This window comes from Aotus nancymaae, unplaced genomic scaffold, assembly GCF_030222135.1.
Source record: "Aotus nancymaae isolate 86718 unplaced genomic scaffold, 86718_ANA_hifiasm-v0.15.2.pri h1tg000046l, whole genome shotgun sequence".
NCBI classification, from domain to species: Eukaryota; Metazoa; Chordata; class Mammalia; order Primates; family Aotidae; genus Aotus; species Aotus nancymaae.
The window spans coordinates 13,942,843-13,966,306 of NW_026988460.1; the positions used below are offsets into that span (position 1 = coordinate 13,942,843).

The 23,464-nt window shown below is 42.1% G+C and overlaps 1 protein-coding gene across 1 annotated transcript in view; it reads left to right on the plus strand.

Moving 5' to 3' along the window:
- ITPR1 (inositol 1,4,5-trisphosphate receptor type 1) overlaps nt 1-23,464 on the plus strand; it is a 362,730-nt gene that overhangs the window by 213,863 nt on the left and 125,403 nt on the right. Inside the window, exons 38-42 of the mRNA XM_064361952.1 lie at nt 2,823-2,971; nt 4,232-4,343; nt 9,786-9,818; nt 17,893-17,928; nt 19,486-19,533. Of these exons, the coding sequence (XP_064218022.1) occupies nt 2,823-2,971; nt 4,232-4,343; nt 9,786-9,818; nt 17,893-17,928; nt 19,486-19,533 (378 nt within the window). The remainder of the gene's footprint in view (nt 1-2,822; nt 2,972-4,231; nt 4,344-9,785; nt 9,819-17,892; nt 17,929-19,485; nt 19,534-23,464) is intronic.

Sequence of the window (23,464 nt, forward strand, 5' to 3'; positions counted from 1 at the left end):
TTATTGTTATGATTTCAGAAGTCACATAGCATCACTTTTATTGTACTCTGTTAGTCAAGGCAGTCTCAAAGTTTCAGTCAGGTTCAGTGGGAGGGAATCTAGACCATCATTCAGTGAAAGGGATGTCAGTATCACATTGTAAGAAGACTGTGCAAGACAGGATATATTGTGGTGTAGCTATGTTAGGAAATTACAGTACACGTAAAATACACAGAGCAGTGCCTGGCATGTAGGGAGCACTCAGTTGAGGGCTGCTATTATTATTATTTTACCATTATTACTGTTGCTTATTACTATGATGGTAATCATGTTGCTGAATCTCTGTAAGGTTACACGACCTACGTGAAGACAAATGAATTCATTAAATCATTCATCAACTCCATGCTAGGCACTGGGGATACAATGGTCAGCAAAACTAGAAATTAGGAGCTTTGTCTCTTAGTATCTCAAGAATCAGAAGGGAGAAAGAGACATTAATTTTAAATATAAAATGATGAGAGGAACTAGTGAGAAGTGCAGAGAAGTGAAGAGTGCTTGAAAGATTCTGATGAGGAAACTAATTTTGTCTGAGGTTGGGGATGAGGGTCAAGGAAGACCTTGCTGGGGAAACTAACATTTGAACCAAAATGAGAAGGAACAATAGGACTTAAAGAATAAAAGGGAGGGAAACAGCATGTGTAAAGACCATCATACAGAAAAGAAGATGAAAATAAAAGTATTACTCAATTTCAGCTAGATTATCCCTTTTTTTCTTAGCATCTGCCAAGAGACCTGCTCTGCTTTTGTTAAATACTCTAATGAGTATTAGAGGGTGTTAAACACTTACACATGCATCTTAACTCGACCCATGAAGCCCTGCTCTTATGAGCAGAGGAAGGTTCGTGTGACTGGAGCCAGGAAGCTGGGGAGGCTGGCAGGGCTGCTTGGGTCAAGTTAAGAATTTCAGCCTTTATCATAACACAGACAGTTCTTAAATAACAAATAGAACCCGTTCTTGATTCCTAATGGAGTGCTTCCTGATTCCACTATGCTTTTAGAAAGGGGAGAAGGGTATTGTAGACTCCTAACTCTGTGAGCACATAGTATTTCTCGTCTGCTCAAATAAAATATCTGCAATCAAACATGCTGGTGTCTTGTGCTCTTCTTAGATTTATTATGTTTATTCTTGAGAAATAAAGCACATAGGGGAGCAATACTGTTAAAAGGACTTGACCAGTGGCTTAAAGGATATGCGTTACCCAGTTATTTGCTGTCTGAGTTCTTGTGGTTTATAAGACTGTCTAGTACAGCAAAAGTTGTAATATAAGAAATTCACTCGCAAACTGACCACTTCTATAATTAATCCCCATCTAGACATCCCTCTCACTTAACGCTAGCATCTTTCCCCACCCATTGCTTTGCCGTCTTTGTTGGTGTCTCCCTGATTGCTGAATGCTATACATTTGACAATACAATGCAAATCAATTGCAATGTAAAGTTCAAACTGTGCAAAAGATGCAGGATTTTATGAAATACATGAACACGATAAGAACAACTTTAATCCCATGCAAATACTGTAGACAAAGATTTGCCAGAGTCAGGATCAGTAACTATTGAAGAGAATGTTGACCGGGTGATTCCGAAAGGGATGCTGTGGGGGAAACTGATAAAATCCTCAGAATTTTGCAAAAATGACCCGGTTTTTGACTGTGCTGTGAAAGTCAATATGAACTACAGGATGTTGCAAGGTACTGTCTTACAGTCTCGTTGGGAAAATTGCCCTGCCCAAAATTATTTGATTGATTCATGTATCTTTATGCATCTTCAACATCAAGAGTGGTTACAATCATCACCCAAACTGTGTTAAATCTAAGAGTAAATTATCTTCATATGGTTAGTTTTCGTTTCTGGATAACAGATCAGTTAATTCTTTCTCGATCCCAACTGGCTCCCCTTTTAAGCACCTTTTCCCATGCAAATGTCCTTGGTCAACCAGGCCTTCCTGTATTATCCAACATGCCATATTCGGCCCCTGTTTTAGCCAACATGCCTCTAGGCAGGTTCCGAGTCACCAAGCCATACAGCAGGCTTTAGCATCTTTTGAAGATAATTTCTCATCTGTTTTCTATCATTTGCCTTCAAATGGTGTTTGTTGTGTTGGTTTTGCTGCTCTTTCAACTTCTCTCTGTTTTCCTTTCCTACAGCTATGTGTTTTGCATTTGAAGACCATCATGCTATCAGGGTACATGTATTTAGCATGTTGATACAGCATGTTCATTCTTTGGTGTCCTCATGTTTGTATGACTTTATTGTGTGAATAATTCATGCTCATTGGAAACAGACAACACTGACAAGTATTGCTATATACAAGAAAATTAGAACCACCTGTAATCCCACCACCCAGAGAAAACCAGTAGTTATGTTTAAATAATATTTGATGTTTATTCTTTAGCTAGATACTGATGATGTTTATAAAAACAGGATTATGATTGTTTGACCCTTGTTACACTCATCATAGACATCTTTCCAATGTTGTTAAATTTATTTTTTTGCATCATATTTTAAGCTGTATGTAATGGTACCTTGAGTAGCATAAGGTGGCCATCTTGAAAGAAGGGGTGGTGGGAAAGTTGACTTGTTTTCACTTTGTTTTCTGCATCAGGGGGTTAATGTTTCAGGTAACCATTGGGCAATGTCTAATAGTTTGAGATGCCAGACGGTACTAAAGTTACTCTAACCTAGCCTATCCATGCATCAGTGATTTAGGGCAGAAACCAATGTCCTCACCCTCCTGTGGCCAGCGTCTGCCTGAGCCATTGACTGAGGCTGTGTTTCCATTTTAGGACATCGTCTCCGCGCTGGAGGACCGTCTCAGGCCCCTGGTGCAGGCAGAGTTATCTGTGCTCGTGGATGTTCTCCACAGACCCGAGCTGCTTTTCCCAGAGAACACAGACGCCAGAAGGAAATGTGAAAGTGGCGGTTTCATTTGCAAGTAAGCGGCCTCTCTCTCTGGGGTGTTCATTTGCCAGAACCTTGATGACCACACAAAGCTTTTGTTCCCGAAGAAGGAGACGTTGTCCTGTTTTCTAACTTTGATGAATGCAAGGTCATGTGCTAAAGTCCTGTTCTGACCTCCCCAAAGTAAGTTAGTCTGTTAAATCCTGCTTACTGACACTTCTTTGTTTTGTTTTGCTTTGTTTTTTGGTGAGAAGTTCTTATTTTAACTGCATGCCCATTCATTCATTCATTACAGAGCACCCACTGTGTGCTGTGGTACAGACATAAAAAAGTCATGATCCCTCAGCCCTCAGAAATCTCAGACCTATCATGACCTTACAGTCTTTTCCTAATAATTGTGTAATGTCTTAGTTTATGCCTTGGTGCATAATCTGTAAGCAGCAAGTAGACCCATGGTTAGAAATCTCCATTCGATTTTTACCCTAAGGCTGGGCACAGTGGCTCACACCTGTAGTCCCAGCACTTCGGGAGGCCGAGGCAGGTGGATCACCTGAGGTCAGGAGTTTGAGACCAGCCTGGCCAACATGGTGAAACTCCATCTCTACTAAAAATACAAAAATCAGCTGGGCATAGTGGCAGGCACCTGTAATCCCAGCTATTCCATGGCTGAGGCAGAAGAATCACTTGAACCCATGAGGCGGAGGCTGCAGTGAGCCAGAATTGTGCTACTGCACTCCAGCCTGGGTGACAGGATGAGACCCTGTCTCAAAAATAAAAAAAAGATTTTTACCCTAAGATTAGTTGTTTGTTTAACTTGGGACTGTCCTCTGCCTATGAGTTTCTTACTTTCTGGGCCCCTCTAAGGACAAGCTCGTGCATAAGGAAACTGTGTATTGGCCTCAACCATCATCCTCATGAGTTGTTTTTTATTTTTACGGTGTTGGCATATTTGACCCATTTTGCTGGCAATTCTCAGTGAATAAATAGCCATGCTTTATCAATGAGCAGGTCTGAGTGGATCTCTGTCTTGGTTCTCGTCTCATGTAATTTCTCCATTGTATATGGCTGACTCCTGCCCAGTGAGCCCGATTGCTGGGACTTACCAGCAGGTGTTGCTATTGAGACACAGTCACTCGCTGGCTGTTGGTGCAGGGAATGCCCTGAAGTCTGTTTAACCTGAGAGCTCTTAATTAATGTTTGTTCATTAACAGACTAGTTAAAATAAATTGCTTGTGAAGTGCTTTTAATTTAAAGTTAGTTTCAGAGACATAATCCATGGTTTCCCCCACTTCAGGTTAATAAAGCATACAAAACAGCTGCTAGAAGAAAATGAGGAGAAGCTCTGCATTAAGGTCCTACAGACCCTGAGGGAAATGATGACCAAAGATAGAGGCTATGGAGAAAAGGTACTGCATTTTATTTTCCTGGTCAAACCAGGTTTTACCATGAAATTGAAGGGAGGGATCTTTAAAAACCCACCTTGGCTCAGGCATTACTGACTGAGGGGTTAGCTTTTTTTAAACAAAAATCTTTTAAAAGTCAGATACACTTAGTCGTCTCTTATAGGCTGCTTGCCACATAATCTAATGTCAGAGCAGTAATAACAAGATTTTCCATCTATTTAAATTCCCAGTGAGAAGTAAATGCCTCTTGTGTATCAAAGTATGCATTTCTGACTTTGAGGTTTTAGCTAAGCATACCTGCAGGTTTACTTGCCTCTTTCAGATGAGATGTTGCACAATCTTTCAGTGCATCAAGAAACACCCTCCAGTTCTAACTGCAATTAAGACAGGCATACACGTCACCACTTCTGAGAGAGATTGGGCAACGGACAGTCCCGTGACCTGATTGTCCTTAGTATATGCAGTGAGCGAGGACATACCAGCTCCATCCCTTACACCTCTAATGTTGGGCCAAGTAGGACAGAAACAATCCCATTCCCTTTCCTTTCAGCCCCCAGCAACGAATCATGGGTGTGAATTTAAATCTCACCCATTTTCATTTGAAGGTAATAACGTTCACTGATGGTCTGCTAGCTACATTTAGCAACAGTTTCCGAGTAGGTAAATATGCTGATATCACCAACTTATCAAAATACCCAGTAAGTCGTTTTTTCAGCTCTAGGAAGAAGCCTTGGTAATTAAGTCAGTCTGCCTTGTCAAAATGGATGGTGGCAACCAGATTGTTGCAAATATAAACGTCTGCAGGAATGTTGCTTTCTAACCTATCTCTCATTAATATTAGAGAAATGTTATAGTGAGACTTCTTGGATAAGAAAACACAGAAAACAGATTTTGTAGTTTCTTAGTTTATACCATGGGGCATAATCTATAAGCGACAAGCAGTTTCATGACTAGAAATCTCCATTACATTTTTAGAAACTAATTAGAACATAGGTTTCTGTAACTCAGTAGGAATTTTGCAGAGAAAACCTGTCAGACAGGCGTTTATAAATATAAATGATGGAAGTGAAGAACCCTGGTAAGGTAGAAGTGCTGGGATGGCTCGTTCATACAGCTACCTGTTAGGCACCTGGTAGGTCTTGCTCTTAAAAAAAAAAAAAAGAAAAGAAAAAAAAGGGGATAAGGCTGATGGCAGAGAATATACTTACCAGACAGATAAATGATAACCATTTATTTCACGAGATCATCCTTTCTCTTAAAGTGAGTTTTCAGAAACATTTATAAAATATGAATCTAGTTAAAGAAATTTGCTCTCCATAGTAAAGGTCAAATCCACCAAAGCTGAGTGAATATGTTTGCGTCCATGGGCATAAAACCTGATTTTTCAAATCTGGAGACCACAATTTTCACTTATTTGGAATATCTGTTTCTTTCTATATCCAAGGTATTTAAAGTAAACTTTGGTGTCTCTATTCTAGTGACTGTTAGATGTTGTGATTATACATGCAGTTCCCTGCATTTGTCTTTTTATAACCTGGAAAGTAGAGGCACTGTCCTGGAGTTTCCTGAGTCTCTGTTGCATGGTGGACAAGTACATTAGGGTCTTTGAGGCCACATGGAAAGTGTGCTGGCCTGCTCTCTGTCCCTACCCATTAGTGCCAAGTGGAAGAGCATCCCAGACCCCAGGGGATGCCGCATCGGAAATGTCATAATGCCTGTTATAAAGCTCATGGAGAAAGAAAGGGCATGGGGTTGAGAGGACCCTTGAAGGAGATCACTAGGAAAGAGTAAATTATATCACGGTTTTGTAGAGGTTCCTGGGATCTAGCTTAAATCCCTTTTCAGCTGGTGAAGAAATTAGTCACACCTAAGCAGAGAGGCTTGGAGAAGAGATGGCTTTTCTTTCCAGTCTGGTAGGGCTGTCATTCCCATTCATGAACGTGAACAAACTGTAGGCCAGTGTGGAAAATGCCATGAAACTGAGGAAGATGCTCTAAAAACCCACATTAGCGGCTCCAAACCTGCAAGACTTGCAGTGCTTCTGGTCCAGTGCTTAACTACCGGGGAAGTGCTAGTTAACCATTCCTGTCAATTGAACTTCAAAAGAGAGAGAAGGAGAACCAGGGACCCTAAAACATTTCTGTCTCCTGACCTGGTAGCTGGTATTCACTTTGACTGTCTCACTACGGCTTTTTGAAGTTGCTTTTCGATGGTTTACTGGCTGCTCCATTTGACTAAAGAAGCATGACGCACAGGGCAGGCCGACTTTTTCAAGGATGCAAACAACCCGGAACCAAAGAACTAACCTTTCTCAAGCAAATCAGTTGGCTTGACTCAATGTAATAAACGAGGTGTTCTTTGGCCTGGGTGCTGAGGACGACACCGTGGTGAGTGTGGAGGCCGTTTTTTCTCTCCTCCCATCCCCGTTCTGATTGATTAGTGGCCTCTTATGGAGCTTGTCTCATGACTGACAGCTCCCTGGTGATGTCCAGCATTGTTCTGCCTCCCTGCCCTCTCCTAAGCCTTCATAGCCATAGCGTCAGATCCAGAGGGGCCCTGGCATGGCCTCTTCCAACTCTCCCTATTCATATGAGGAGGCTGGGCTGAGAGACTGCCTGAGGTCACGTGCAAAGTCTATATGAGATCAAGAGTGGAGTCCGGGTTTCCTGAATCCCAATATCAGTGTCCTCTCCAGCCTCCCCTGAGGTGGTATCCACTTTGTGCAGGCCAGGTTTCCTTGCCTTTTTCTAAACAATAATCCTTAAAGATGATGAGACGTAGGTGCCTTTACCCATCTTTACTTTTTCATTCAACTTTAGTACTTAGTCAAGGTCACAGATGAAAAAGAAAGTTGACATCTTTCTTTATTATCCTGATCAAAAATATTGGTGTGCCTGCATGGGTTTCCCTGCCTGGGGGGAAAAAAGCCATCAAGAACTGTCACCCATGTTATAAAATAGACTAAAACGTGGTAGCATCACTGTAAGACTGACCTACACGTTTTAAAAGTCATGGATATTCGCTAGTTTCCTAAATTATGTCATAAGTAACAATGATAACATTGGTTGACCTCCTGTCATGTGCTAGCCACTATACTAAACACATCTACTGTAGTTCAGCCTCAGAGATAGATATCACTATTGTCATTAACTATTTTATACGCAAGGAAGAGAAAACATTAGGCTCAGAGAGCTTCAGGATTTGCCTGGGGTTACATACTTAATAACAAGGGAACCAGCCATTCAACCCCAGACAGTCTGATCCTAGAGTCCTAGCTCTTCACCACTGCATTATCAGTGAACAGATGGACACCATTTGAGCATTTTGCAGTCCACCTACAGGTTGAACATTTAAGTTTCCATAATGTTACATGATTATATAAACAATAGCGGGCATTAGCCCTGAGAGCACTAAATGTATCAACATTTAAACATCTAGTCTTCAGCTCATTGCTGATTTTTTACCCAATTGAAAATGCTCTCCAACAGATGCCAAGGGAATTTACAAAGTGTAATTGCCCCAAGGCCATCCAAAACCTGTAGTTTTGATCAGTTCCTATACAAAGGAATCAGATTAGTGAGTAGCGAGTGGTTGGTTCACTTGTCTGGGTCAGTGCCCAAAGAAGTTCGTGTTCAAGAACTATCATGGCCGGGCACGGTGGCTCATGCCTGTAATTCCAGCACTTTGGGAGGCCGAGATGGGTGGATCATCTGAGGTCAGGGATTCGAGACCAGCCTCGCCAACATGGAGAAACCCAATCTCTACTAAAAATACAAAAATTAGCCTGGTGTGGTGGCATACTCCTATAATCCCAGCTACTCAGGATGCTGAGGCAGGAGAGTCACTTGAACCTGGGAGGTGGAGGTTGAAGTGAGCAAGATTGCACCACTGCACTCCAGCCTAGGTGACAGAGCAAGACTCCATCTCAAAACAACAACAGCAACAACACATTATCACGTATGATGAAAGGTAGAGGCTGACTGAAGAAGATGGCCACAAGATGTTAATCATGACCACTTAGGAATAAAAAAAATCATCTTTAATTCTTATGTCTCTAAAATGCAAAGGATCACCAATGCCTATGCTTCTCAGAGTGTTAAATATGAAATAAATATTAAAATCACCAAAATAATGATGAAATACATTTTTGCACTATGCTTATAGTGTTTTTCTGTCCTGTGTATTCAAAGTCATAAACTTTAAAATTATGTCAGTTTACACTCACTCTGTGTGCAATGCCTACTAATCTCTGCTTTTAATCTATAGTTTAAACCACGTCTGTGTTGAAAAGAAAATAACCTCCCGCAGCTAAATATCTCTAAAATTTAATCTGAATCACTCTCTAACTCAGAAAATTTTCAAGCCCCTAGACCCTGCTTGAGAAGAAAAAGTAGTTATTTTATGTATTATTAATAACTGCTCTAGTTTACTGTAGGTTTTTTACTAAACTGCTATTGACTTAAGTTATTGCTCAAAGAGCTTTGGAAAGAAATTCAGAGTCCAGGAATTAATGTAAAAGGATATCTCAGAATTTATTTAAAATCATTTCCCTTCTGAATAGTAGTAGCTGTTTTAGTGCGAGAGAGTATGTGACCTCTGGTAATGCCTGGGTTTTTATTTCGTACAAATTGTCGGTCTCCTATTAATTACCAAAGCATCTTTGCTCCAGGTGAGTAAAGTATTAATATTTCCAGCTGCTAGTATTTCTGACAGCAACTGAAATTTGCAAAATGTACTAAATGTTAACAAAGCCTAATGAAAAATCAGTTGAGGATCATCCATCTATCCTCGAGCATAATTATGATACTTCCCTTGTGCTTCTCTTTTTCTTGGACGTGATGCTGATAAATCCCAGGTCGCTAATATCACTTGAGTTGGCACTAATCATTCTAGAGGGAATATAGTTTCCTTTAATCATCCACAGGACCAGGCTGGGAATATGCTGGTCTTATTAGCTGCTGAAGTTACAGCTGGTGCTGTTGGAGCTTCTGACTCCCCCTCCCCCCCAACTGAGTCATCAAATGAGGCTAAGGAAAGAATTTTCTCCTAAACCCGCCTAATTCTACTCTAGTCTTTCACTCTACTCTTTCCCACCCTCTCCAGAAAAAAACACTGGGGAACTTGCCCTTGCTCCCAGCTCAGTTCAAGTTTTCAAGTACACAAGCAAGCGCAGGGCTCTCTGCATACATGGTTAAATGACCTGTGAGGTCTGATGCCTGACATGTGAATAAAGCGTGCCAGCATCCTGCCCATTTTGGTCCTGAGCAGATGTCACTGTGAGCTGTGGCCATGTCCTAAGTGCCCAAGTCTCTTAGGATGTTTACCATCTAGCAAGGCTTTAAGGAGAAAGTGTCAGCAATAAGCTTGAAGTCTGTAACACTTGGCTGGCTTGTATTTCCTTTCCTAACATTTCCTTCTTTCTCTCTCCCCTTTTTTCTTTTCCAGCTGATTTCCATTGATGAATTGGATAATGCTGAGGTCCTAACTTTGTTGTTTTTTGTTTCTCGTGTCTCGTGGTGTTTCTGTGACACCCTCCCAGTTAGCCCTGTGATCCTTCCTCTAGTCCCACGGCGTGGAGTATCTGGCTTTGTGTGGTGTGCCCTCTGGGAGTGAGTGGAGTCTGTCGTGTCTGTGTTAGCATTTCCCATGAATTTGTTTGCCATTAGTCCTTGGAGATCTCATCTGAGTCTAGATAAAGATGTTCTAAACTGCAATAATATTTTAATTGTTCACTGTCTAAAATCTCAACTGAATTTGTGGTTGATGCTGGCCATTAACCTATCTCTGAAAGTCAGTTTTGAAATTGGCCTAAAGAACTTCTCTATCTGTAAGTAAAGCATCTGATGCAAAAAGATACAGCAGCATTGGTATAATTTGAAAGTAGTAAAAAAGGAAAACTCATTACTCTCTTGGTCTACGTATTGAAAAGTATCGAGTATGAGGGTTCATATAAAAAAATATTTTTAAGTGCAGGGTGAATTCCTACGTGCTAGTTGAGACTTTCCATCCACAGGCTAGGTTAGGAATGCACTGTATCCGTGGCTTCTTCTAGGAAAACTACCTATAGATCCAGAAATCGAATGTCATCCAGTGGCTTCAGTACTTACTTATCAAGCTAGTTTCACTTACCCAGAGTTACCCTGGAGACTGACTAGTAGTCATTTTGTTTGGGATTTGGGGGCCTCTTGAATATTTTTTGTTTTGTACATTTTTTTCAATATTCTTTGCTGTATTTTTAGGTTGTGATATATGCTAAGTAAATGCTATCAGAGAAATTTAATTTGGGGGATTCACGTACATAATTGAGAGGGTTTCATTGGTTAACAAATCAAGCAAACTGGACTTGTCTTTTAAAAGTCACGTCTCTGATCTGCTTCAGATCTCTGTTTCTCCTTTCGGTAGACCAGCTAATGCCTTTAGATGAGACAAAGCTGCCAGACAGAGCATGCTGTCTACTCTAACATCTACTCTAATTAATACACCATCATTTCAGGAATACTAAGAAATGGCTCAGATATCCCTAAGGAGGGTTTGAATTACAGACTTGAAACAGAAAGCAGCACGAGTGCTTATGTTGAATTTGGCACAGTTGCCTCAGGAATGGAGCTCAGAGAGGCTAAGTGCCTGGTCCTAGCTCACACAGCTAGACAGTGGCTAAATCAGGACAAACACATGGCTGGCTTTCCTGATATGCTTGCTGTTCTACCACAGTAAATTCCATAAGCGCAGATTTTTCCTTTATTAATTAGACAGGAACAGGTGAGGGGACCATGCCTTCTGGGAAGACTAGAAGGTGAGAAAAACAAAAGGGAGTGTACCAACTTAATTAACTGCTGTAACCTCAGGGAATTTTGCCGTTTCCTGTTTAGCATTCCTTCTTCCGGGTTATTTGTATGCCAGAAAAATCACTTCTATGCTGACTTTGATGTTGGCACCCTTTAAGACTCTTGTTTCTACATAGAGTTGTAAATGCCTCGCTGATTTAAATTTTTCCTCTAAAATATTGAGGTTGTGTTACTATTTGCTTAAGTACAAATTAAGTCGGGAAAGGAAAACCTTCCCTAATCAGAGTCTGTGGTGTTATTAATACACTGTTTTGCACCATAGTAATCAGTTGATGTGTTTGCTTGCTCAAGATAGAACTTGGGTCTCCTGGCTGGGAGTTTATTGCTCGCTTATGGAAAGATTCCACAGTTGGAGCAGGTGTGTTTATAATTATACTCTAGGAAATAGAATACTGTCTGTTTATAAAAGAGGAATGTTCTGGCAGCCACTCAGATTCTTTGAAAATTCCCTGAAGAAGCAACTGTGGATCCCCTCCACGTTGTTTCCCTGGCAACCGTCAGCGCTGGGACACTGACGCCCTGTCTCCGTCCCCTCAGCCTGGTGGATCTAGCCCTCTCGGCGGAGGTGCCTCCTTGGCCTTTATCATTGATGCTGTTCTGGAAGCTACCACACTCCTGTGGTTTCTCCCCCACTAAGCCTTTTGCTGGTCTGCACTCCTGGAAACCTGTGGCCCACAGCTGGAGCTCCACAGAAGCTTAATGAGAATCCATGCTGGCCCAGGATTAGGGCAGGGCCTCACATCTGAACTGCACACCAATGTTCCAAAGTCTAAATGTGATGGGGAATAGCCCCAGGGCTGTGTAGGGCCTGCCCAGGGGCCCATGACCCCAGTTGAGGAAGGGTCACCACGCTTTGATCATAAAGGCCACTTGAGCATCTCTAGAGATGTGCAATTAATGACTTGAAAAAAAGCACAATGCCTACTGAGTCCCTGTCAGCGCTATGAGAAAACGGTGAAAAGAGAACAGAGGTGTAGATTTCTGGCAAGAAAAGTGCATGGTATGAGGTCTTCCCCACTGCCTTCTAGAATAAAATTTTGTTTGAAACCAGGGAGTGGAGGGGTTGTTTGTTTTTTGGCAAACAAACAGGCAGAGTCTCCATCTTTACCCCCTGATTTTTCTTTTTCCCGTGGGGCTGGGGTTGGGGGACAGATAGGGTGAAGGAGAGAGGGAAACTCCTGTGTTGCTGTCCCTTCCACTCAGAGCTGGGTGAATTACTACACATGTTTACACCTGTGTAGCTACCACAGAATGTTTCCATCACCCCAGAAAGTTCCCTCCTCTAGCCATTCTTGGCTTGAAACAGATACCAGCTGGTGCTAACGACATTCATTTATCTGACTCATATTTGAGTGCCTGTTACGTCCAGGGGGATTTGGATACAGTGGTACCCCAAATGGGCACAGGGTCTGCCATTCTGGAGCTTATAGTTTTGTGGGGGCAAACGGACAATAATACAAATTCATGCAAGATGACAGCTCTCAACCATGCGACATGTTAGAAGGGAGAAGTGCATGGAATCTGGGGACTTCTACCTAAGCAGGGAGGCCAGGTAGCAGCGTAGGAGATCAGGTTACAACAGGTGAATGGCCCCAACAGGTAATCATGTGAGTTACTTTCCTAAGCTGTAAAGTGCTGTGCTAATCAAAGGGAGAGTTCTGGTGAGGTACTTCCACTTGAGACAGAGGTGGTGAGCAGAACGGTAGTCCACCCAGTTTTCATACATGTGTCTGTGAAAAGGGGTGGTGTGTTTAGAAAGTGTGTACTGTAGTTCAGTGGACGTGCCTATTCCTACATATTTGAGATGTGATTCCCATTGAATCACTGCCTCTTTGGAGCTGTGGAATCTCTGGAGCCATTGGTGCCAGCTAGCAACTTTGCCCTCCTGCATTGCAACAAAAAAGCTAAACTCACATTCCAGCTACTCAGGGTGGCTGCAGCCTGCTTATGTTAACTCTTCAGCTTCTCCTACCTTGAGCTGCTTCTGCAGGCACAAATGCCATTGACAGGGAACTTTGTAAAATTCAGGAGGGATAAAAAAGGAGAAACGTAAGAGTGATTAAATTTCACCTTCAGGGGGCGTTCTCATGACGCCCAACCCATGGTGGAGGTGTCCTACTTTTTTACATTGCTGTGAACTGCTGGGTTGGGCACCTGCCAGTGTTCAGGCAGCAGTTACATAAGAGCTGCTTTTTTTCCTGGAATTTAGGCTCACTGCTGATGTGTGACCTTCAGCAGTAATTGCCAATAAATGCAGTGGGGTTGTTTACTGTTAGACACTGGCAACCACAGAGCAAACTCATCTCAGAACATACAGAAGCTATTATAGAGTCAGTGGAGAGCTTTTAAAACATATATATGTACCTCACTGAGATTATTCCATAATGACTGAAGTTGTAGAATTTAGTCATGTCAGAATGTGTTTTTAAAAAATGAACTTTGCTATTGAATTCTGATGAGCTTGTTCTATAAAATATAGGTGAAACCACATTGTTGGAGCTAAATAATTTTTGCTTAGTTCTGTTTCTAAAAACAACTGCAGTTAGTAAAGATAGTTGTCTCAGCAGATAGGAAGATTTAAGATTGTTCTACTGAAATGCTAGATAACTTCTATTTTAGCTCACTTTTCTTTAAAGCTTTCTGTTTTCTTAGTGTGGGTTTTCAGAGGCTGATGCAGGACCAGGCCTAGCACATATATTTGCAAGCCCATTCACTGTTTGTTGTTGGTCTGCTCTGAGGTTATGAGTGAGTAGAAAGGAACTCTGAAGACTGCTTCGAGGGGCTGGAGATACGAGTTCCCTTTGATCTGCTGATAACTAGATCTATAATATAGTTACGTTTTTTTGAATTGCATTCACTTTCTACCAGTGTAATCCATAGAAAGAGACATCCCATTTCAAAGGAAAATTCTAGAAGCCCAGGGGTAAGGGGGGATTCCTGCTGAGGGCAGTAGAAAACAAAGTATTTACCCAGGCCATGCTTTGTGCTGGTCTGTGATAGGCACACATGAAGTGGATGGATGGATGTGGGCGTGTGCTGTTGGGCAAACACCAGAAATAGTCACCTTAGGAAGTCTGCGTGCTCCTTTATATTTAAGAATGGTGATTTCCTACATTTTTAGTAGAAATTCGTCCCTTGACAAAATGCTAGGTACATTATGTGTTGCAAGTGAGTAGATCAGTTTCTTATATGCACATATTCAGTTACTACCCAAGGTACCATAATGAGGGCCTGATTTGTGGCCTCATCCAGGAAGGACACTTTGGATTCAGTGACTTGAGATGTAATTTAAATTTCTATTTCAAAGCCAGTTATTGGGAGTCATTTTTCTACTAAGTTAGATTTTACTCACCTTGTCTAAAAACACTGGGAAGACTTAAGATCCCAGAGTAAATATGAAGAGGCAGTAGGGGGCAGTAGTTGGTTTCTGAGCTCAAAACCAGGCCACATCAGATCACTGTGAATTCACCTGTTGGTGTGTGAGACTGGCCTTGACTGGAGGTGCCAGCACCTGAATGTAGTGACTGGTCCTGGGGCTGAGCAGGAATACAGAACATGGGAAATTCGGACAAGCCTATGCCCTCAAAACATTCCCCCTGAATACATGTTCACTGAGGGCTTCACCTTTCATGTAAAAAAAATAAGTGACGATAAAACTGCAACTGCATTCATTCATTTACTAAACATTATCTTTTGCTTGGGATACTATATGTTGTATTTATGTAGATCTTATTTGAACATACATACCTTATTAATATGCTTATATTTATTGAAGTTGCAGCTTATTGCTGTAAAATAACCTTATCCTCATAGCCAAAATCATCATAGGAAACAGTGCTAGATATAGGCTGTTGGTGGTTATTACCAACTTAGATACCATGTATGGCCTGGCCCTTTCCATGCCTGGAAACGTTTTATGTCCCAGTGGGTTGTATTATTTAGGGAACTTGCCTGCTAGATATTGTGAAATGAAGTTTACTGAAAATAAACCAAGGATTATTTAGTATTTTAGCTGGAAGGAATCCTAAAGAATATTTGCAGCTGGGCATGGTAGCTCACACCTGTAATCCTAGCACTTTGGGAGCCTGAAGTGGGTGGATCACTTAAGGTCAGGAGTTCAAGATCAGCCTGGCCAACATGGTGAAACCCTGTCTCTACTAAAAATACAAAATTAGCTGGGTATGGTGGTGAATGCCTGTAATCCCAGCTACTCAAGAGGCTGAGGCAGGAGAATTGCTTGAACCCTGGAGGCTGAGGATACAATGAACCAAGATCATGCCACTGCAATCCAGCCTGGGAGGCAGAGCAAGACTCCATGTCAAAAAAAGACATAAAAAAAGAATATTTGCTTTGTCCCCCTTGAATAGGTCAGGAGGTGGATGCCCAGAGAGGTTCAATGACTGGCGCAGGGCCACACAGAGAGCCAGAGCTAAACCCTGGATGAGCCATAGTCACAGGATGCTCATGCAGTGCCCTGGGGTTTTCCAATCTATTCCATAAAGGGATCGCATTTAAAAGTGTTTTTCTGGTTAAACACGATTCTTGAAGCTGCAAAGCGTCCTCTGTTTTCTTAAACGGTTTCATAAAATTTTCAAGGGGAAAAGGACAGTTATTTTAATTTAATTTTTGTTTTAAGAATTAATTAAACTAATTTTAGAACAAGCATGACAGCAGTTTAACAGAGGAAATGAGAGTGTCAGTACAATCGTAAAACATAATCCCTGCTGAGTGATTAAGAAATAGATATATACTACCTATGGCTGTTTATTCTAGATACTTCTCTGGACAAAGAGAGCACAGCCAGGAGAATTCAAACAAATGGCACACCAGTTCCATCTTTATTTTCTTTAGCTTTTGCTTTGATTGGCAAAGGGGTAAGAGGGTAGCTCTGTGCATTCCTATGATGAATCCATGCCTACAATCCTATTGTTCTGATCATATTGGCTCAGTATAAAGGATGCTGTAGTGGGAGGGTGGCCTATGCAGACAGTAGAATATATTACTTCTGTCTTCTCTGGCTGCTCTAAAATGCATGGGAGATTGCTTTAATTCTGCTTTTTCTCATATGTTTTTTTGCACTAAGGGAAGATAGCAAAAATGTTTACATAGTTTAATTCTTTAGCATACAGAATGTAAGGGTAGAGGTAAAAATGTGTTCTTGGATTGTGATATTTCTATCATTTTGAAAATACCTTTACCTGTGCTCTGCTTTTACTTTCCTTCCACACTCAAGTCCTTCCTACCACCAGCACTGTCCCTCCCCACCCCGAACAGGAGGCTGCATGCTTCAGAGGGGAGTTTTCTCTCTTTGATTGATGGAGTTGGACTCATGCATGAAAGGTCTGCTGTCCAGAATTGAGTGAGCAACCCTTGTTGTCTTTGCTGAAGTAGTTTAATCCCCTGGGTCGTTCTTTCATTTTCTCTATTGGGAAATAGAAAAAAGACAGAAATCATTACATTACATAATATAGCAGCCCTATATTAAGAGGCTTTTTTTTTCCTCTTGGGGATCAAACTATCAAAGGGGTAGTGTTGAGCTGGACGGAGACACCACCAGATTTCACAGTGTCACTCCTCTCATGCTGTCAGCACCAGCCCTGGCCTGCCACCTGACAGCCACCTTCTGGTCCTGAGATGAGTGTGCTGGAGCTCTGTTAGAGGCCAAGGTCACACAGTTGCAGCGTGAGCCTTGGGTTCGTCCCGTGGCCTCACACTACACCTTGCACCAGTCACGCCGCTGGCATGTGACTTTGTTCCCAGGATGCCCAGGTGGGATCTGGCAGTTCCAGCTGATATCTCTCCTCTGCTCCAGGCACATGTCCTTTTGGAGGGCAGATTCATGGCACTGTCTGCAAATAGAGTGGTGGACTTTTCTCTAGGCACACCTTTGTGTAGCCCCTGCATGCCCTATCGCTCCTTCCCCCTCACCTGCATGTTGTTTGGAGGCATCCTTTTGTTGCTCATCCATGGGTTGGAAATTATGAAATCAAGTGGGGGAGGGTGGTATCTGTGTGGCATAGCTGGGACAGGGCCAGGAAACCCAGACCATGAAGCCCCCAGGGGAAGTGCATGGGGTGGGAAACTCATCTCCAAACTAACTCTGAGTGCACGAGATGCTGCTTCTCCCACAGACGCTGGAGCAGGGAGGCTGCATCCCTTAAGCCCAAGCTGGAGCCTAGGTCTTCTTCCCTGCCACAGGACAGATACGGAGAGCAGAGAGACACAGGAGAAAGCTTAAACCCACAGGAGACATGTGGCATGTGGCACTTTCCCAGGCCTTGAGCCCCTGCTGTCATCAGTGCCTCTGCTCCCCTGAGAGCCTCCACGGACAGGCACACTTTTGCTTTCTTTCCCTGTCTTTGTGGACCGAGACACGGATGTGCTGTGTCTTTCTTTCACTTGCATTGTTTTAAAGCACAATTCCTTCTTGGTTAGCAGTAGACTTTTTTTTTTTTCTTTCTTACTTTAAATGTGTTCCCCCATCTCACAGGCCAATTGTCTCCTCCAGCACAACCACATTCAGTTTGATTTGAAGGTATCTGGTCTCCTTGATTGCTGAAGCCCGCTTCAGCAGGTGATCCGGCAGGGTTGCCTCATCTCCCATCCTTCCTCCCGTGTTTTGTCCTTGAGTGTTCGTCTCTGGACTACTCTGTGGCCCACAGGATGCAAGCGCCATGACTAATGTGCTTCGTTTTACTCCCAACTAGCTTCCTCAAGCTCCGGATTCTGAGAACGCCACTGAGGTGTGTTGCCCCCTATATTTGTAGCACCAGCGCCAGCAAATATGGGTTTCTCTCACTTGTCCTGGTTGGGTGTTTGAATTGTTGTGAGAAAATGTCTATCCAGGTGGTAGGTGTAGGAGGGAGGTCTCTAGGCTGGCTGGGAACAGATCATTGCTCTCGCAGATGTGGCTCTCAGTATAGAAAGTCCTGAGGGGCTGGATCCAAACTGAGCATCCTCCAGGTGCCAGGATGTGGCTCTTTGAAAGTTCTCACTCAGAACCATCTTAATTGTGAGATGTTTAGTTAAGACTTGTGAGGATGTTAAGACCTTTCTGCTGTTATATAAAATTGACTTTGGGTTCTGTGCAGAGATGAGGCAGTTTTGAAGTTATTATAAATGAATAATAAAAAATATTTATAATTGTAGAAAAAGCTGCTAATAAACTTGTAATTTTACGATGCACTTTTTAAAATGTTTTTATTTTTTGAGGCAAGGTCTTGCTGTCACCCAGGTTGAAGCACAGTGGTGCAACCTCGGCTTACTGCAACCTCTGCCTCCTGGGTTCAAATGATTCTCCTGCCTCAGCCTCCCGAGTGGCTGGGATTACAGGCATGTGTGACAACGCTCGGCCAAGTTTTGTATTTTTAGTAGGGACAGAATTTCACCATGTTGGCCGGTCTGGTCTCAAACACCTGACCCCAGGTGATCTGCCCGCCTCAGCCTCTGAAAGTGCTGGGGTGACAGGTGTGAGCCTCTGCACCCGGCCTACGATGCAGTTAAGAAAAAAAAAAAAAATCTATCCTTCTCGCTGCTAACTAAACTCACTAAATGAGGGACTAACATTTACTAAGGTGTGTGAGATCATAGAGAAGCTTTTTGGGGGGACATATTTCCAAGTATCAAAATTTAATTTCGGAAACTATTCTAAAATCACAGTAGTTCAGGCTAGAATGAAGTGTACTTCATTTGGAAGAAGTCTATTGAGGGTCTTAAAATTGAAGCATGAAGAAATGATCGAATAGCTAAGTTGCTGTGTGGATGTTTTCTAATGATCAGTGTCCCGTATCCTAATCAGAGCTCCTCATTGTGTTAACAGTTTTGGTTACAAGACTTGTGTATTTGTGGGGTGGGGAGAGCCGTGGTCCCATGTCTGTGTCTGCTCAGAGGTGTGTGTCTTCTTGTCCTTATGCATGTGCTGTGCAATGATGCATGTGTGAATCATAAGGACCTGCCTGATTGAGTCTTGCATTACAGCCCCTTATGGGTTAATGTCACAGCATATAATATAGAACTTCCTTTTCATGATCTTTGCAATAAATTATGTTGGCCAAAAAGTTATATGTCTGCCCATTTTAAACAGTGCACTAGGGTTGGGGGTATGGGACAATCATTAAGCAGCATCTAAAGTAATCAAGCATGAGTTTTTGGGGGGGAAAACAGAAAACCAGACTTATTCTCCTTTTGGGTAACTCTTGTCTCTATATGAACTCTCAGTGTATTTTATATGTGACTGATGCTGCAGATGGTAGTGTCTCCTTAGTGTTGTAATTAAAATGGAATTTCTGCATGCCTAGCAGGAGCTTGAACCAAGTCCACCCCTGCGGCAGCTGGAAGACCATAAAAGGGTACGTAGTCTTGAGTCTTGGGTATTGGGAGCTAATGATCAGTGACCATAACACCTTCATCAGCCACACACACACTGTGATTGACAGACAGCTTTTGTTGTTGATATCGTTAAAGCAATAATTGACTCGAGCAATCACAGCCATGTATGTAAATGAAACTAAATAGTGGTTCCACCTATCATCTACCTGATCAGAGCACTGCAACCAGCTGGCCTCCAAATCACGACCAAGCTTTTCATGTCCCTTTTTCTTTTCTGTGTGGGCTTTCTATTTAGGTGAAATCTTTAAAAAAAAAAAAAAAAAAAAAAGTTCTGTATTGACTGACGAATAATGGAAAAAAGTTTATAATTATATTACCTAGCCACAAGAGCCACTAATGTTTTTGTTATTTGGGGTGGTTTTTTTTTTTTTAGAGACAATATCACTCTGTTGCTCACGCTGGAATGTAGTGGTGCGATCTCGGCTCACTGCAGCCTCAACCTCCTGGGCTCAAGAGATCTTCCTGCCTCAGCCTCCCAAGTAGCTGGGACTATAGGCACCACGCCTGCCAAATTTCCTTTTATTTTTTATTTTTGTAGAGACAGAGTCTTGCTATGGTTCCCAGGCTGGTCTCAAACTCCTGGGCTCAAGTGATCCTCTTGCCTTGGCCTCCCAGAGATCTGGGATTACAGATGTGTGCCACCATGCCCAGCCCCACTAATATTTTCATATTTCCTTCTACCCACGTTTTTATACACGTGAGCACGTGTGCCAGCAGACACAGGCACGTTTGCATTATCGTTGGGATTATTCTAAGTATACAAATTTTGTATCCTGTTTTGCATTGTATTACTGTATCTGAGTATTTGTTTTGAAAAATCTTTGAAAGTTAACAGCTGCCTGAAGTTCTCCAAATTAACAGGTGGTTCATCATTTTTTTCCTTTGATGAGGAAATGAATGACTGTGTGCATCTTTGAATAAATTCCTAGAAGAGGAATTCCTTGGCCAAGGGGTAGATAACGTTCTGAAGGTGCTGATTGTGCCTTGCCAAACCATTTCTAGAAGATTGTGTACCTCCATGAGCATGCTGACAGCACTGATTTTCATGTTGCCCATTTTTGGGAAAATAACCAGATGTCCTGGTGACACAGACTTCATCCCCCTTTCACAAGTGGGAAATTGAGACTCTGGGAAGTTCAACATCTTGTCTAAGGTGATGGAGTTTGAAAATGACCTGTCATTATGAAGACTGTCTTGGAACTGTGGTCATCGGTGTCTTAGATAATTTTTCTTTTATTTTTGTGGGTACATAGTAGGGGTATGTATTTATGAGGTACATGAGATGTTTTGATACAGGCACGCAATGTGAAATACAACCCATGGAGAATGGGGTATCCATCCTCTCGAGTATTTATCCTTTGAGCTCCAATCCAAGTACAATTTTTATGTTTCTTTAAAATGTATAATTAAGTTATTGTTGATTATATTCACCCTATTGTGCCATGAAATAGCAGGTCTTATTCATTCTTTCTAACTATTTTTGTACCCATTAACCATCCCTACCTGCCCCCTGTCTTGGAGAATTGATGCCTGAGATAAATGGGTAGCCCGATGCACCTTTACTCTGCTCATGCCCAGGCCCCTGCCCAGTCCCACTGCATCCCAAATCCCTTTTGTTTTCTTTCTCTGATAGAGACATAAATTTGTGATTTTTCACACTAGGACCAGAGAATAGCTCCAGGAAGTTGGCATTTCAGCAGAATTCAGGACATGATGCTATAGCGTTCTCCAGTCTCCTTTATCTCCTGCATTTCATGGCTCAAGGCCCATTGCATTCTTATATTTCCCATCCTTGCCTGCTCTTTAGAATTATCTCAGGTCTTAGGAGTAGCTGGCAAAGGCACACAGCTGTCCCTCATGTCCTAAGCTCTCAAGGGACTTGGTATTGAATGCTGCCTATGCCCCTGAACTTAGTGATTCGAAACAGGTTCAAGTTTGCGTTTTTTGCGTTTTTTGTTTGTTTGTTTTTGCCAGGCACTCGATGTGGCGATTTTGAGCAAATTAACCTCCTTGTGCCTCAGTTTCTTCTGCTGTAAAATGGGGGTGACAACAGTCCTTATACCTTAGGACACTGAGCTGTGCACATGAAGTACTTTGCACAGTGGCTGGAATATGATAAGGGATATTAACTTGTAGTTACCTTGTGGATTGAAACATTGAGGTGGTTTTGTAGACAAGAGTAGAAGGAAGATATTTTAAAATCTAGGCTCTGCCCTCATGCTGACTAAGGTGTGAGAGGCTCACAGCTCACATGAGAGGGTGATCGTGCCTGAAGCACATGGTTTTTAAGTGGCTGGAACCTGGGAAACTGAAAGGTCAGTTCTCTCTCCTTTGCGTGTGGCCATGTTAACTCCTTAGTGCCTTGTTCATCGCTGGCTCTCTTCCCACACAGTTCATTTGCTTATTTAGTTCAGTTGATACAAGTGAAACTCATGTTGATAGAGTGACCAGGGAGGAGCTTGGTTTCATTACTCCACATCACTACTCTACCAATTTTCATTGTTTTAATGTGACACTTATTACAAATGACTTTTTCTTTTCTCAGTCTTACGTAATAATGTGTGTGGAATTTCTGACTGAGACAAACATCTGATATTTGTTTGCATACTGTAGGTGTAAACTGCTGGAAAAAAACTGCTATTATTTTTAAAAAGGGTTGCACAGCCAAATGTTAAAGCTGAAGAAGTGACGTTATTTGGGAAGTCATTTTTTTTTTCCTTCTCCGCAATCAGATGTCTCAGCCTGGTACATTGTGAACAGCTTAGTGCTGTTGAGTAATTTATATCAAGATGATTAGGAAGGCTTTTCTCTGCAGATTTTAATTTTTCTCAAACCACTGGCTCAGAAAAACAGAATTTTCCTTGAACCCAAGTTTTCACACTAGGAATTTGCATAACTTTTAATAATTCTTATCCATTTCTCTTTCTGTCCCCTCTTACCTATAATTCTCAATCTTTATTCTTTCAAAAAAGGAATTAATCTCATCTGTTATTTTTTTAACTTGCTCTCTGATTTTTTCTTTCTTGCAGTTTGAGAGAGAGAGAGAGAGAGAGAGAGTGTGTGTGTGTGTGTGTGTAGAGAAGGTGAGATGAATATGTGCCAAAAAACCTTATAATTAAGAGCAAAAAAAAAAGTTTGTGGGGTGGAATGTGGTTGTTGTTGTTTTTTTTTTTCCCAGAATGAGCACATTTCATGATATTCTCTTATGGGGGAAAATGTACCATTTGATGCATCAGTTGCTATGGTAACTGCTAGGGTTTTTCTGTTGAAGGAGAGACAAAATGGTAATGTGAGATCCCTTTGTAACTTGAGTTTGGCATCCAGGCTGCATAAATGTGGAGTTCCTGTTCCTGGCATCCACGTGCTCCTTTCATTACCTCCTACTTGCTTGATTGCAGACTGACCAGGGTCTTGCTGTTCAGCCTCAAAACCATGAGGAGAGGGGAAAAAACACCACCACCAGAAGTTGAAAATCCAAGCAAGTCACTCTAGCTCCGAGTGGAATTGTGGTGCACAGGCTCCAGTTGAGACCTCCTTAAGGGATGTGTGTTTGTTTACTGGTCACAGCCATACTGCCTTTGACTTGACCACTCAACCCTATGCTCTTTCAGATTCCTGTTGTGATGGCTACATTGGCTGTCTTCCCTGGCTGCAGCTTACAGGTCTCAGCCCAGCCATCTAGCGCTCAATGTTTTCACAGTGCCATAGGGGATCCAGTTAGAGACTTAGGATGGTCAACTGCCAGTCACTCCTGTTGCTGGAGTTCAAAGTCTGTGTCGTCTTGAAAGAAAATCAAATGGATGCATTATGATATTTAAAAAGGGAAATCATATTTAATCTATCATATTCAACATGGAGGCAACCTTTTCTTTCCCTCAGTTCTTTCTTGGT